Genomic DNA, 15,118 nt, shown 5'->3' with positions numbered 1-15,118 from the left:
CGACTTTGCTTCGACACAAACAGTAGGAAAAAGATAGATTTGCAAAATGATGCCATGCTATGATCTGAGACATTCTTGTCTCGTTCTTGTCCCAAATGTAGGACAAGTCTCAGACACCACATAGAGATTAACCAGGTGTAAGATGGTTACAATGGAAACCTGGAATGATTAGGAAACAAATTAGACCACAGAAGGGAGGAAATTTTGAATCTGATCTGATAATTATTAATGATCAGTCAACCTCAAAAATACGTTGACTGTAACAGTGCAATCCTCTGGAGGGATGTGAAATGGGAGCGACAGGAAACAAACTGGCTCTCAATTCCTCACCTCTGTCACTTCAAAGGTCCGTTTGCCGCACGGAACGACCTTGTACCACTTGTCGTGCAACATGTCCATGAATCCGTCAGATTTGTAGCGGCTGATCAATTCAGAAATGTTCGAATTTAGCCCAAAGTTATGTGGCAGCCCGATTCCATAACCTACAAAGACAATGTCTTGAAATTTAAATCTCCACTAAACACAGCGAGTCTCAAAGAAGAAATTAGAATAAATGGAAAATCCGTGGGAATGGAGATGAATTAATCCAGAGAATTGGACAAATTATTTTCATACAGTCATGCTGCATGAAGCAGTCCCTTTGGCCAAACTTCCTAATGTCAACCAAGATGCCCCATCTACACTGGTCCCATCTGCTCACATTTGGCCCAGATCCCTCTAAACCTTTCCCAACCATGAACCTATCCAAACGCCTTCTCGATGTTCTCATGGTACCTGCCTCAACTACCTCCTTTGGCAGCTTGTTCCATATGCCCACTACCCTCCAGTTGCCCCCCAGGCTCCTTTCCCCTCACACCTTAAACCTATGTCCCCTGGTTCTTGATTCCCCTAATCTGGCTAAAAGATTGTGTACATTTACCCTATCTATTCCTCCCATGATTTTGTACACCTCTATAAGATCACCCAGCATCCTCCTGCGCTCCAAGGAATAAAGTCCCAGCTTGCCAAACTGCTCCCTAGAGCCCAGGCCCTTGTGTCCTGGCAACATCCTTGTAAATCTCTGCTTCACTCTTTCCAGCACAACGACATCTTTCCCCCAGCAGGGCGACCAAAACGGAACACATTTCTCCAATTGCAGCCTCGCCAACGTCTTGTACAACTGTAACTGCTCATTGTTCACGCTTCAAGATCTAGGTGTGGGTGAGAAGGCTGGAGATGCTTGTCTGCCCCCAATGCCATTGAGGGGTGATGATGAGACACTTTCTCGAACTACCGCAATCTCGCTGATAAAATGCTCACACTGTAATGTGGGGGAGGAGTTGAAAAACACGTATTATATTTCCAAATTAATCCAGCGTCAAGAGCATTTTATTGTCACGTGTCCCCAGATAGAACAATGAAATTCTTACTTCGAACTCATGATATGTCACCAAATTTGAATGCATCATATATTTTAAAATTAGAATGCATAATATCTTTCCAAATTAAGATGTGTGACTTGAAGCAGAACCCACGTGCTTGCTGCTCTAATTGTAACATAGAAACATAGAAAATAGGTGCAGGAGTAGGCCATTCGGCCCTTCGAGCCTGCACCGCCATTCAATATGATCATGGCTGATCATCCAACACAGTATCCTGTACCTGCCTTCTCTCCATACCCCCTGATCCCATTAGCCACAAGGGCCACATCTAACTCCATCTTAAATATAGCCAATGAACTGGCCTCAACTACCTTCTGTGGCAGAGAATTCCAGAGATTCACCACTCTCTGTGTGAAAAATGTTTTTCTCATCTCGGTCCTAAAAGATCTCCCCATTATCCTTAAACTGTGACCCCTTGTCCTGGACTTCCCAAACATCGGGAACAATCTTCCTGCATCTAGCCTGTGGAGATGACTTAGCTGCAGCTACTGTGGAGGGAATAAATGGAAAGGGTGGCTGATATGTGCTAATTAGTCCGGGTGCTTTGTCCTGGACGATGTTGACCTTATAAGCTCACAAGGTGTAGGAGCAGAATTAGGCCATTCGGCCCACCAATCATGGCTAATATATCTTTCCCTCTCAACCCCATTCCCCTGCCTGCCCCCCATAACCTCTGACTAATCAAGAATCTGTCATTTCCACTTTAAAAATACCCGTTGACTTGGCCTCAACCACAGTCTGTGGCAATGAATTCCACAGATTCACCACCCTCTGACTAAATAAATTCCTCCTCATCACTTTTCTAACGGCATGTCCTTTTATTCTGAGGCTGTGCCCTCTGGTCCTGGACTCTCCCACTCATGAAAACAAGTTCACAAGTTATAGGAGTAGAATTAAGCCATTCGGCCCATCGAGTCTACTCCGCCATTCAATCATGGCAGATCTCTGCCTCCTAATCCCATTTTTCTGCCTTTTCTTACTAACCTTTGACACCCGTTCTGATCAAGAATTTGTCTATCTGTGCCTTAAAAATATCCACTGACTTGGCTGCCACAGTCAGCTGTGGCAATGAGTTCCACAGCTTATCTACCTTCTGACAAAAGAAGTTCCTCCTCACTTCCTTTGTAAAAGAGTGCCCTTTTTATTCTGAATCTATGACCTCTGGCCCTAGACTCTCCCACCAGTGGAAACATCCTAAACTCCAGCAAGTAGTGGCCCAGTGCTGTCAATTGTTCATCATATGCTAACCCACTCATTCCTGGAATCATTCTTGTAAACCTCCTCTGGACCCTCTCCAGATCCAGCACATCCTTCTGCAGATATGGGGCCCAAATTTGCCCACAGTACTCCAAATGCGGCCTGACCAGCGCCTTATAGAGCCTCAGAATTACATCTCTGTTTTTGTATTTCAGTCCTCTTGATATAAATGCTAGCATTCAATTTGTCTTCCTTACTGCCGATTCGACTTGCAAATTAACTTTTTGGGAGTCGTGCACCAGCACTCCCAAGTCCCTTTGCACCTCCGATTTCTGGATTCTCTCTCCATGTAGAAAATAATCTACGCCTTTATTCTTATTACCAAAATGCATGAGTCCGCACTTTACTATACTGAATTTCATCTGCCACTTCTCTGCCCACTCTCCTAGCCTGTCCATGTCATTCTGCAGGGTCCTTGCTTCCTCTGCACTGGCCGCCCCTCCACCTACCTTAGCATTATCTGCAAACTTGGTCACAATAAGTTTGGAAACCCCCTCTCCTCATCCATTCTATCCAAGCCTTTCACTATTCGTCAGAGTCAAGAGTGTTTTATTGTCATGTGTCCCAGATAAAACAATGAAATTATTACTTGCTGCAGCACAACAGAATATGTCAACCTAATACACTGTAAACAATATGATAAACGAGAGAGAAAAAAAGTTTTGTGTATACAGTATATACACATACTAACAAGTACACATACACACACATATATATATATACATATATATACACACACATATATATGTATATATGTATACATATATATACACACACATATATATGTATGTATGTGTGTGTATATATATATATATATATGTGTGTATGTATATATATGTGTGTATATATATATATATGTGTGTATATATATATATGTGTATATATATATGTATATACACATACACACATACTCAAAAAAACAAATAGTGCAATAATAATAATTATAATAATAATAAAAATAATAATAATAATAATAATAATAGTCTATTGTAATTCAGAGCTTATTTGAGGTTGTCGTGTTTAATAGCCTGATGACTGTAGGGAAGAAGCTGTTCCTGAACCTGGACGTTACAGTTTTCAGGCTCCTGTACCTTCTTCCCGATGGCTGGGGAGAAATGAGTGTGTGGCCAGGATGGTGTGGGTCTCTGATGAGGCAGCAACTCCGATAAATCCCTTCAATGGTGGGGCGGTCAGAGCCGATGTTGGACTGGGCAATGTTCACAACTTTTTGCAGTCTTTTCGGCTCCTGGGCGTTCAAGTTGCCGAACCAGGCTGTGATGCAACCAGTCAATATGCTCTCTACTGTACACCTGTAGAAGTTCAAGAGAATCCTCTCTGACATACCGAATCTGCGTGATCTTCTCAGGCGTTGGATGGACCCAGCACATGAATGCACCTCATTTGTGGAATTCAGCTCTTTAGACCACGTTTGGCTTGGTCCAATGTACTAAATCGGTAGCTAGCCCATTAATAAAGGACATCTTGCAAACAGACTGCTACACCACATGGTGGCAACCTGCAGCTTCTCAAACAGCATTGACCAAGTGATTATTAAACAGATCGATGAAGGAGGAATATCAACAGGGATCCTGTTGAATTTACTACTCTTCAAACATGGTACATACTACACTTCAAAAGAACCATCCCTGAAAATGCCACGTTCCTTAAGTCCTGCTTTTAATTGCTATTAATTAATTATATTATTAATCAAATTAAATGCTAAAATATAGTAACTGGGCTTGAATGTATAACGTTGCTTCAGAGGAGCAAGATTTATCTATTAAGTCTCTCACAATGTTAAGGTGAAAGATATTTTTGGTTACGTAATTGACTAGAGAATTGTTCAACGCGAGAGTATAAATGATGCTGCACCTTACAGAATCTGAACAGCAAGAGTATGGAGTTTGTGTACAGACTGAGAGAAAAGATCTTTTGCAGGTTGGGATCACTTTCATTTGGACATAGATAAAAGCTGGGAACCTTCAGGAAAAAACATGTAAGATATAGTCTGTGGAATTCTCTGCCTCAGAGGGTGGTGGAGGCAGGTTCTCTGGATGCTTTCAAGAGAGAGCTAGATAGGGCTCTTAAAGATAGTGGAGTCAGGGGATATGGGGAGAAGGCAGGAACGGGGTACTGATTGTGGATGATCAGCCATGATCACATTGAATGGCTGTGCTGGCTCGAAGGGCCGAATGGCCTACACCTGCACCTATTGTCTATTGTTTAGAAAGAATGTTGTTTAGAAAGAAAGAATGTGATAAAGAAAGAATAAAAGGCTAGCACCTTCAGGAGAAAACGTGGATGATGTGTGAAAGGGCGCACTGGCTCTGGAGAGGGTCCAGAGGAGGTTTCCAACAATGGTCCATGGAATGAGTGGGTTAACACATGATGAGCCTTTGACAACACTGGGCCTGTTCTCGCTGGAGTTGAGAAGGGCGAGGGGAGCCCTCATTGAAACTTACCGAATAGTGAAAGCCTTGGTTAGAGTGGATATGGAGGATGTTTCCACTAGTGGGAGAATCTAGGACTAGAGGTCATAGCCTCAGAATTAAAGGACGTTCCTTTAAGAAGGAGGAGGAATGTCTTTAATCAGAGGGCGGTGAATCTGTGGAATTCTTTGCAACAGAAGACTGTGGAGGGCAAGTCAGTGGATATTTTTAATAATAATAATAATAATAATAATAATGGATGGGATTTATATAGTGCCTTTCTAATACTCAAGGCGCTTTACATCGCATTATTCATTCACTCCTCAGTCACACTCGGTGGTGGTAAGCTACTTCTGTAGCCACAGCTGCCCTGGGGCAGACTGACGGAAGCGTGGCTGCCAATCTGCGCCTACGGCCCCTCCGACCACCACCAATCACTCACACACATTCACACACATTCACACACAGGCAAAGGTGGGGTAAGTGTCTTGCCCAAGGACACAACAACAGTGAATGGCCTAATTCTGCTCCTTTCACTTATGAGTCCTTTAAGAACTCAGTGTGCTGAAACACATTCCTTTTCACTGTCGATAACTGCTGCCTTGAACATTCTCCAGAATAGCCTCTCGTACCTTCAATTGCAAATGGCTTGCCCACTGTTACCAGCTTGCAATCGGCATCAATGGACACCTCATAGTCCAGCAGTGCCTTGTCCATGATGAATGCATCCAGCTTCGATGGGTCAGTCCTGCAATTCAAAACATTAGTTAGCAGAGTTGGAATTTATCTGAGTCTATCCCTGGATTCCAATGGGTTATCTAATCATAATTGACACTGCAGTTATGTCTATATGACAATAGACAATAGGTGCAGGATTAGGCCATTCGGCCCTTCGAGCCAGCACTGCCATTCAATGTGATCATGGCTGATCATCCACAATCAGTACCCCGTTCCTGCCTTCTCCCCATATCCCCTGACTCTGCTATCTTCTAGAGCCCTATCTAGCTCTCTCTTGAAAGTATCCACAGAACTGGCCTCCACTACCAGAGAATTCCACAGACTATATCTTGCATGTTTTTTCCTGAAGGTTCCCAGCTTTTATCTATGTCCAAATGAAAGTGCAGTAAGGCAGAGAATTCCACAGACTCACAACTCTATGTGTGAAAAAGTGTTTCCTCGTCTCCGTTCTAAATGGCTTACCCCTTATTCTTAAACTGTAGCCCCTGGTTCTGGACTCCCCCAACACCGGGAACATGTTTCCATGACGTTTTACATAAGAAGTTTAATTTATTATAATTGACATGGGTACCGAGGTACAGTGAAAAGCTTTTGTTTGCGTGATATCCAGTTAAATAAAAGACCGGGCATGATTACAATCAAGTTGTCCACTGTGCACAGATAAAGGATAACGGGTGCAACATTTAGTGCATCTGCCTAATCTGGATTGATTTCTCAGTTTAGTGTTGGGAATTGGAACAGGAGTTGATCGGCATACGTTAATTGAAGAGCTACAGGGAAATGGGAAGAAGGGAAATGGGATTGGTGGGAATACTCCAGTGGAAGGCACCTTAAACTCATTGCCCCCTTTGTGCCATCACAATGTCTTAAAAACAATTTCACTGCCCGCAGGTAATCTGGATTGGTGTAGCAGAGCAGGCATGCCAACTGAAGTTCAGTTGCAGTTCAGTTTAGTTTCTTGTCACATGTACCGAGGTACAGGGAAAAGCTTTTGTCTCGAGCTAACCAGTCAGCAGAAAGGCAATACATGATTACAATCGCCCCATTTACAGTGTATGGATAGATGTGGGCGAGGAGGAAGATATCAATAGATGCGAGGTGGGCATGGAATTGTTCAGTGCTATTCAATCCAGGGGAGAATAAGTGTTCGGCACGGACTAGAAGGGCCGAGTTGGCCTGTTTCCGTGCTGTAATTGTTATATGGTTGTTATATGTTATAAGTGTAAGATTGGTCTGTGTAGAGGGCCAACAATAACTGACTGTATGCTACGGTGGGATCTTGGAGTGATGTCCAGACACATATGGATGCTGTCCTTTATTAACCAAAGTTTAAAATATATGAACTACTATGTTATGTCAGAACTGTGTAAAACACTCATTAAACCATTAGAGTGGTGCAGTAGCTGCCTTACAGCGCCAGAGACCCGGGTTCGATTCTGACTACGGATGCTGTCTGTACGGAGTGTGTATGTTCTCCCAGTGACCACGTGGGTTTTCTCCGGGTGCTCCGGTTTCATCCCATATTCCAAAGATGTGCAGATTTGTATGTTAATTGGCTTTGTAAATTGTCCCCAGTGTGTGTGTGTGTGTTAAAACTAGCGAATGGGTGACCATTGGTCAGCACGGCCACGATGGGCCGAAGGGCCAGTTTCCACCCTGTATTTCTAAACTAAACTAAACTAGCAGGTTCGATATTGTTCTGGTCGCAATGTTAGCGAACCGAGTGTTATTACAGTATAATCACACATTCATGATTATAGTTGTGACCAAGACTGGTGGACTTAAAGTCCAATGATTCCTTTGGAACAAATGGGGTTGAGAAGACACTTCATTTAGTTGAACGACTCCGGAAAGAGTGGCTGGAAAAGTGACATGATATATAAAACTCCATGCTGGGAAGTAAGAACTGCCTGCCTGGGAAAAGGTTTGGACAGAAACGCTGATGTATTTAAAAAGTGGTTAATTGAGGTTACGGGGGGGAAATAAATGGACTAGGAGCTGGAGATTGAGAGTAAGTGGGGTGGTCCTCTCTCACCTCACAACAATAAACCAAATGTCTTTTTCCGTTGGACATTTTAATGCTGCTGTATTCAGCAAAAAGATTTCAATGGGTTGTAAATTTGAATCGATAATATTTTTAATGGATTGTGTGTTGTAAATATTGTTCCATTCCATTGACAGTTATCTCACAAAGCTCTTGTGGAAGATAAATTATCTTGACGGGTAAAACCCATCTCCAGTCCAATACAATTTGGCTTATTTGTTTGTGAATTCAATCATCCGTTAGCATCCCCAGTCCTAGAAAAACCAGATCGTTTTTCCAAGACATGGACACCATTCATTGACTTATTACAAGGATAGTATGGCCCAACACAACTTTGGATTTAGAAACATAGAAACATAGAAAATAGGTGCTGGAGTAGGCCATTCGGCCCTTCGAGCCTGCACTACCATTCAATATGATCATGGCTGATCATCCAACTCAGTATCCTGTACCTGCCTTCTCTCCACACCCCCTGATACCTTTAGCCACAAGGGCCACATCTAACTCCCTCTTAAATATAGCCAATGAACTGTGGCCTCAACTACCTTCTGTGGCAGAGAGTTCCAGAGATTCACCACTCTCTGTGTGAAAAATGTTTTTCTCATCTCGGTCCTAAAAGATTTCCCCCTTATCCTTAAACTGTGACCCCTTGTTCTTGTTCTAAATCTAATTACGGGTTGGGTGAGGTGGGTGGGGAGGGATGAGAGGCAGGTGTATCACCACTTTTTTTTCACTCTTTTTCTTTTTGTCCATTTTATTTTTTTTTCTATTCCTCTCTTCTTTTTTTTCTTTTATTCACTCATTGGCTACACTGCTTTGGTAGTCTAGGGGTTCTATTTTTGCACATCTCACTGTATCTCTTTCTTGCATTTTCACCTTTCCTTTCCTCCAACTCAAAGCTAAAAAGTTAAAATTGAAACTGTACAATAACTGTTTCATTTATATGCCGTTGGTTCTATTTCTGTACATCTGCTTCTAATGAATGGAAAAATAAAAGCATTTGACATTTGACAAGGGGACACAATTGTCACGCCGTCCATGGTTCGCCTCTACGTGAGAGCCGGGCTGCTTACATCAGGTGGGCCACCCCGTCGAGTGTAGTTGGGACGTTGAACCATCTCGTGTACTCGTGCATCTCAGGGAAGCTCTTCTTCATGTAGTCCTCCGCGCTGCTCTCTCGAACCGTCCCAAAGTGGAAACCCTGCGACGGGTGGTGAAGCTAGACGACAAATGTAACAAATCTGAAATTAGACTTTTTCAAAGCCATCTCTCCATTGCACGGGAGGCGTGAGGTTGAGATACCACTGGCAGAGACCCCAGTGATTACTTTATATAGTAAGGATATGGCACTATGTTTGGAGTCATAGACTTGTTGCTGAATAGAAACAAGCCTTTTGACCCACCGTGGTCTATGCCAACCATCAGGCCTGTCCCGCGCAAGCCCAAGAGCTGCTCTGCACAACACCGGCTGATGCTTCTAAGGTCGCCTGGGTCAAGACGAGGTGGAGAGACCAGTGGAAGTCAGCGGAACCATCTAGGCTACACCAGTACATCAATGGACGTCCCTGGCCAGGACCTGCCCCGAAAGCAGTGGACAACCCTCAACCGCTTGAGGACAGGTGTCGGACGCTATGGAGTAGCGATGAAGAGGTGGGGCCTCGTGGACCAGCGAGCGCCTCCTGTGAGTGTGGGGACCCAACACAGACAGTGGAGCACATTGTCACCGGTTGCCCCAAACACCGGCCACCGAATGAATGGTGAACGAGGTCTGATTGACCTGGTCGATGACACGCTGGCTTGGCTCGCCTCAACGGAGCTGCAGGTCTAAAAGACACACGACAGAAGCAGAAGAAGGCCTGTCCCACTTGCCTGCATTAATCCATATCCCTCTCCATGTAGTGTATAGACACAAAAATGCTGGAGTAACTCAGCGGGACAGGCAGCACCTCTGTATAGAAGGAATGGGTGACATTTCGGGTCGAGACCCTACTTCAGACCCATTCCTTCTATCCAGAAGTGCTTGCCTGTCCCGCTGAGTTACTCCGGCATTTTGCCTCTATCTTCGGTTTAAACCACCATCTGCAGTTCCTTCCTACACATTCCCTCCATGTCTTGCTCAATCAAGTATCTGTCAAGATGTCTCTTAAATGTTGTTACTCTTCCTGTCTCCACCACCTCCTCTGGCAGCTCGTTCTAAATACCAACTACTTACTCTTTGTGTGGAAGATTTAACCCCCAGATCCTCTTTAAACCTCCTCCCTCTCACTGTGGATCTGTGCCTAGCTTTCGACACCCCTACAATGGGGAAAAGGGCATGGGCTATCTCCCCTACCCATGCCTTTCTTAACCCTATTGTCTCACCTCTCCGCCTCCTTTGCTCCTGGGAGAATAGACGCAGCCTATTTAATCTCTCTATGTCTCAAGACCTCTAATCCAGGTGCTGTCCTTTAGAAGATAGACACAAAAAGCTGGAGTGACTCAGCGGGTCAAACAGCATCTCTGGAGAAAAGGAATAGGTGACGTCTTGGATCAAGGTCCTTCTTCAGACCCTTTGTGAATTTATGTCCTTGTGAAGTTAATCTTCTAGCTTAGTCACATCTTTCCTGTAGTATGGTGACCAGAACTGTACACAGTATTCCTGGTGTCACCCAACTCACGTTTATAATGATGTCCAAACTCTTGTACTCAATGTCTCAGCTGATGAAGGCAAGCATTCCATGCACCTACTTCAGCACCATGTAAGTAAGTAAGTTTATTGGCCAAGTATTCACATACAAGGAATTTGCCTTGGTGCTCCGCCCGCAAGTAACAACATGACAAACAGTGACAGTCACGAATGACTCAGAAAACACTAAACATTAATAATAATAATGTTTAGCTGCGGTGCCACTTCCACTTTAGTACTCTTTGGTCTCTCTGTTCAACAACACTCCAAGGGCACTTTGTATGTCCTGGGTACTGCCCTGGTTTAACTTCCCAAAACGGATCACTTCCTTCTTGTCCAAGTTAAATTCCATCTGCCTTTCCTTTGCTCACTTTACCAGCTGATCGCCATCTTATTGTAACTTTACACAGCTTTCCTGGGGCCAAGGAAAGCGCGTTCACATCGCGGCCCTGTTTCAACCAATCTTTCCACCACCACGCACAAGAAGCACAAGACAGACACCATTGTGCAGATGCCGAGAAGTGTGTTCAGCTCTGGCTGAACAACTTCTAATCTTGTGTGTGGACTCGATAAGCTTTCCTTATTGATTACTGGACTACCAATTTGACTGTCATCTGCAAACATATTAATCCACCCATATTTTCATCCACATCTTCGATATAAATGATTGAGTTTGAGTTTAGTTTGGAGTTAGACTTAAATGATGGACCACAGAAAACTGATCCACTAGTTGAAAGTGTTCAATCTGTAAAACAACCCACCGCTACCACCTCTGCCTCCAACCTCCAGCCAGCTTTGTATTCAGTCGGCCACCTTACCTGCATCTCACAAGCTCTAATCTTCTTGACCTTGTCAAAGCCCTTGCTAAAGTCCATGCAGACCACGTCTATGCCCCTGGCCCTCATCAATCCACTTGGACAGCTCTTCAAAAAAAATCAATCAAATTCATGAGGCATGATTTCCCATGTCCAAAGTCTTGATGACAGTGTCTAATTTCAAATGCAAACAAAGTATATATATTAAAGTGCCCATCTGACAGCAGTCAAACTTAAAGTCATGCACTTCTTCTTGTGTATGTGTAACTCAGCGGGACAGGCAGCATCTCTAGAGAGAAGGAATGGGTGACGTTTTGGGTTGAGACCCTTCTTCGGACTGACAATAGACAATAGGTGCAGGAGTAGGCCATAAGGCCCTTCAAGCCAGCACCGCCATTCAATGTGATCATGCCTGATCATCCACAATCAGTAACCTGTTCCTGCCTTCTCCCCATATCCCCTGACTCCGCTATCTTCAAGAGCCCTATCTGGCTCTCTCTTTAAAGCATGCAAACTATCAAAAACCTTGGGCAATTCCTAAATTTATACCAAGAGTTTGATCATAAAGACTGGATAGACTCGGCTTGTACTTGCTGGAATTTAGAAGATGTGAGGGGGAATCTTATAGAAACATACAAAATTCTTAAGGGGTTGGACTGGCTAGATGCAGGAAGATTGTTCTCGATGTTGGGGAAGTCCAGAACAAGGGGTCACAGTTTGAGGATAAGGGGGAAGACTTTTAGGACCGAGATGAGAAAAAAAAAATTTGCACAGAGAGTGGTGAATCTGTGGAATTCTCTGCCACAGAAGGTAGTTGAGGCCAGTTCATTGGCTATATTTAAGAGGGAGTTAGATGTGGCCCTTGTGGCTAAAGGTATCAGGGGGTATGGAGAGAAGGCAGGTACAGGATACTGAGTTGGATGATCAGCCATGATCATATTGAATGGCGGTGCAGGCTCGAAGGGCCGAATGGCCTACTCCTGCACCTGTTTTCTATGTTTCTATAACTGCTGGCACACTGACACGTTAATGTATATTAATGCGCAGAGTCCACCCAGATAACAAGGGCGGTCAGGATTGAACCCTGTTTGCTTTGGAGTGGTGAAGGGCCTGCTTCCATGCTGTATGATGATATAACCGCATTGGCTGCACCCCCGTCTTGTCTGACTCCAGCAACTTGATCGATGTCCACTTGCATTTGCCTCGGTGTCACCTTCACCTCAGCCAACAACGAACCATTCTACTTTTCCTTGATCTGATCATTTGATCAGTCGTCTTCACAATTTACTGCTGGTTTACACCGAAGATAGACACAAAATGCCGGAGTAACTCAGCGGGACAGGCAGCGTCTCTGGGGAGAAGGAACGGGTGACGTTTCGGGTCGAGACCCTTCTTCAGACTGAGAGTCAGGGGAGAGGTAAACTGGAGAGATGGAAGGCTAGACTGAAGAAGAGTCTTACATAGAAACACAGAAACATAGAAAATAGGTGCAGGAGTAGGCCATTCGGCCCTTCGAGCCTGCACCGCCATTCAATATGATCATGGCTGATCAACCAACTCAGTATCCTGTACCTGCCTTCTCTCCATACCCCCTGATCCCTTTAGCCACAAGGGCCACATCTAACTCCCTCTTAAATATAGCCAATGAACTGGCCTCAACCACCTTCTGTGGAGAGAATTCCACAGATTCACCACTCTCTGTATGAAAAATGTTTTCCTCATCTCGGTCCTAAACGATTTCCCCCTTATCCTTAAACTGTGACCCCTTGTTCTGGACTTCCCCAACATCGGGAACAATCTTCCTGCATCTAGCCTGTCCAACCCCTTAAGAATTTTGTAAGTTTCTATAAGACCCCCCCTCAATCTTCTAAATTCTAGCGAGTACAAGCCGAGTCTATCCAGTCTTTCTTCATATGAAAGTCCTGACATCCCAGGAATCAGTCTGGTGAACCTTCTCTGTACTCCCTCTATGGCAAGAATGTCTTTCCTCAGATTAGGAGACCAAAACTATACGCAATACTCCAGGTGTGGTCTCACCAAGACCCTGTACGACCTGCTTCTATACTGCAATCTAGCCAAGACCAGAAGTGGTGTTATATTATGGAGTTACACAGGTCTCTGCCCATTGCACCCACACTGGACACTTACTCCTCTCACCGAATACTATTTTCTATGTCTACTGCCGTAAACATTCCTCTTTTTGTCCCACACAAATACCACATTGAGCGTCTGCGATCTCAAGTTCAACAATAGCTTGTGGGAGAGAATTTTGCAAAGATCTCTTTTTGGAATACCTTTGAATAATTTCGGGGAATCTTCTCAATTCTGCATCCTTTCACTATTTTCTCATCCACCAGTGTTAACCATTTATGAGTTTGTACCTTGCCTATGATTGGGTGACGTCGCAGTACAGCTGCTGCCTTACAGTGCTGGAGACCCGGGTTCGATCCTGAGTACGGGCGCTGTCTGCACGGAGTTTGTACCTTCTCCCTGTGGTTTTCTCCGGGTGCTCCGGTTTCCTCCCACACTCCAAAGACGTACAGGTTTGTAGGTTAATTGGTTTTAGTAAAAATTGAAAATTGCCCCTAGTGTGTAGGATAGTGCTAGATCAGCATGAACCCGGTGGACAGAAGGGCCTGTTTCCACCCTGTCTCTCTAGAGTTTAAAGTCCCACAGGCTATTTTTAGGCGACTGTCATAGTCGTAGCAGTTCGCCGAAAACCGGCGGGTGGACCCCCCCCCCCCTTCAACATAAAATTTGAAATAGAATCATTACTTTAATAACAAAAAAAAACAAAGTCAGCACATGGTGACAACCTACGTTAACCTGGCAACAACCACGACAGCACCTACGTCGGGAGAAGTCAAGCTACGCTCATTGGCGTCAAGCCCACTGTCCCCGACTGTCTCCGAAAAATTTTCATCATGTTGAAAATCCAGCGGCGACCAGAAAGACGCTACGACTCTTTGGGCGACTGAGGAGACGACTCACGACCATACAGGTGACACCCTGGCGACCACGTGGCGACAGCCCAGTCGCCTAAAAAATAACCTAAGTGGGACAGGCCCTTTACGTTTTGTGACAAAAGATCTAATTTCTTAAATTTCTTAAATATCCGCCCATGATTACACCTTTCTCCCTCTAGTAGCGACATTGTGCAGTTGACAGCTGCACAGCAGAAATCAGGAGTAACTCCACCAGTAAAGTGGGGAGCCATGGATTTTTGTTCATTCATACCTCTTCTGTTTTCACACTTTGCTCAGCTTCCTGCAGAAGCCAAGAGCCAGGATTCGCAGAGGGCACCCGTACTCCTACCACTTCCACCTCCCGCTACACCAAGTGCACCACCTCTACTATCAGGTATCTCACTCCAGTCTTTTATGCACTTCTGATTTCTTCACTCTGGAATTAGTTTTTTCGGGATTTCTTCTAGAATTTCTCCTAGCCTCTGTGTCTCAAGGGGTGTTCATTTGCCACGTACACCAGGTATGAAGTAGAGCAATGAATGTCTTAGATACACGCAAAGTGCTGGAGTAACTCAGCGGGTCAGGCACCATCTCCGGAGTAAAAGGATGGGTGACTTTTCTGGTCGTGACCCTTCTTCAGACCTGAGCCAAGACATCACCTATCCTTTTTCTCCAGAAATGCTGCCTGACCCACTGAGTTACGTTGTATCTCTCTTTGGTGTAAACTAGCAGATCTTTGCTTCTACAATGTATGTCTTACCTGCGATAGCTTTACCGGCACAT

At 44.5% G+C, this 15,118-nt stretch overlaps 1 protein-coding gene across 1 annotated transcript in view; it reads right to left on the bottom strand.

The window, feature by feature from the left end:
* Positions 1–15,118, bottom strand: part of LOC116989629 (glutamate receptor ionotropic, NMDA 3A-like) — a 62,345-nt gene that overhangs the window by 7,700 nt on the left and 39,527 nt on the right. Inside the window, exons 4-6 of the mRNA XM_033047197.1 lie at positions 8,963–9,108; positions 5,740–5,855; positions 331–482 (exon numbers count right to left, since the gene is read on the bottom strand). Coding sequence (XP_032903088.1) covers positions 331–482; positions 5,740–5,855; positions 8,963–9,108 — 414 coding nt within the window. The remainder of the gene's footprint in view (positions 1–330; positions 483–5,739; positions 5,856–8,962; positions 9,109–15,118) is intronic.

This window comes from Amblyraja radiata, chromosome 29, assembly GCF_010909765.2.
Source record: "Amblyraja radiata isolate CabotCenter1 chromosome 29, sAmbRad1.1.pri, whole genome shotgun sequence".
Lineage (NCBI taxonomy): Eukaryota > Metazoa > Chordata > Chondrichthyes > Rajiformes > Rajidae > Amblyraja > Amblyraja radiata.
Note: the sequence above shows the minus strand (reverse complement) of the source record. Positions and strands in the feature narration are given on the sequence as shown.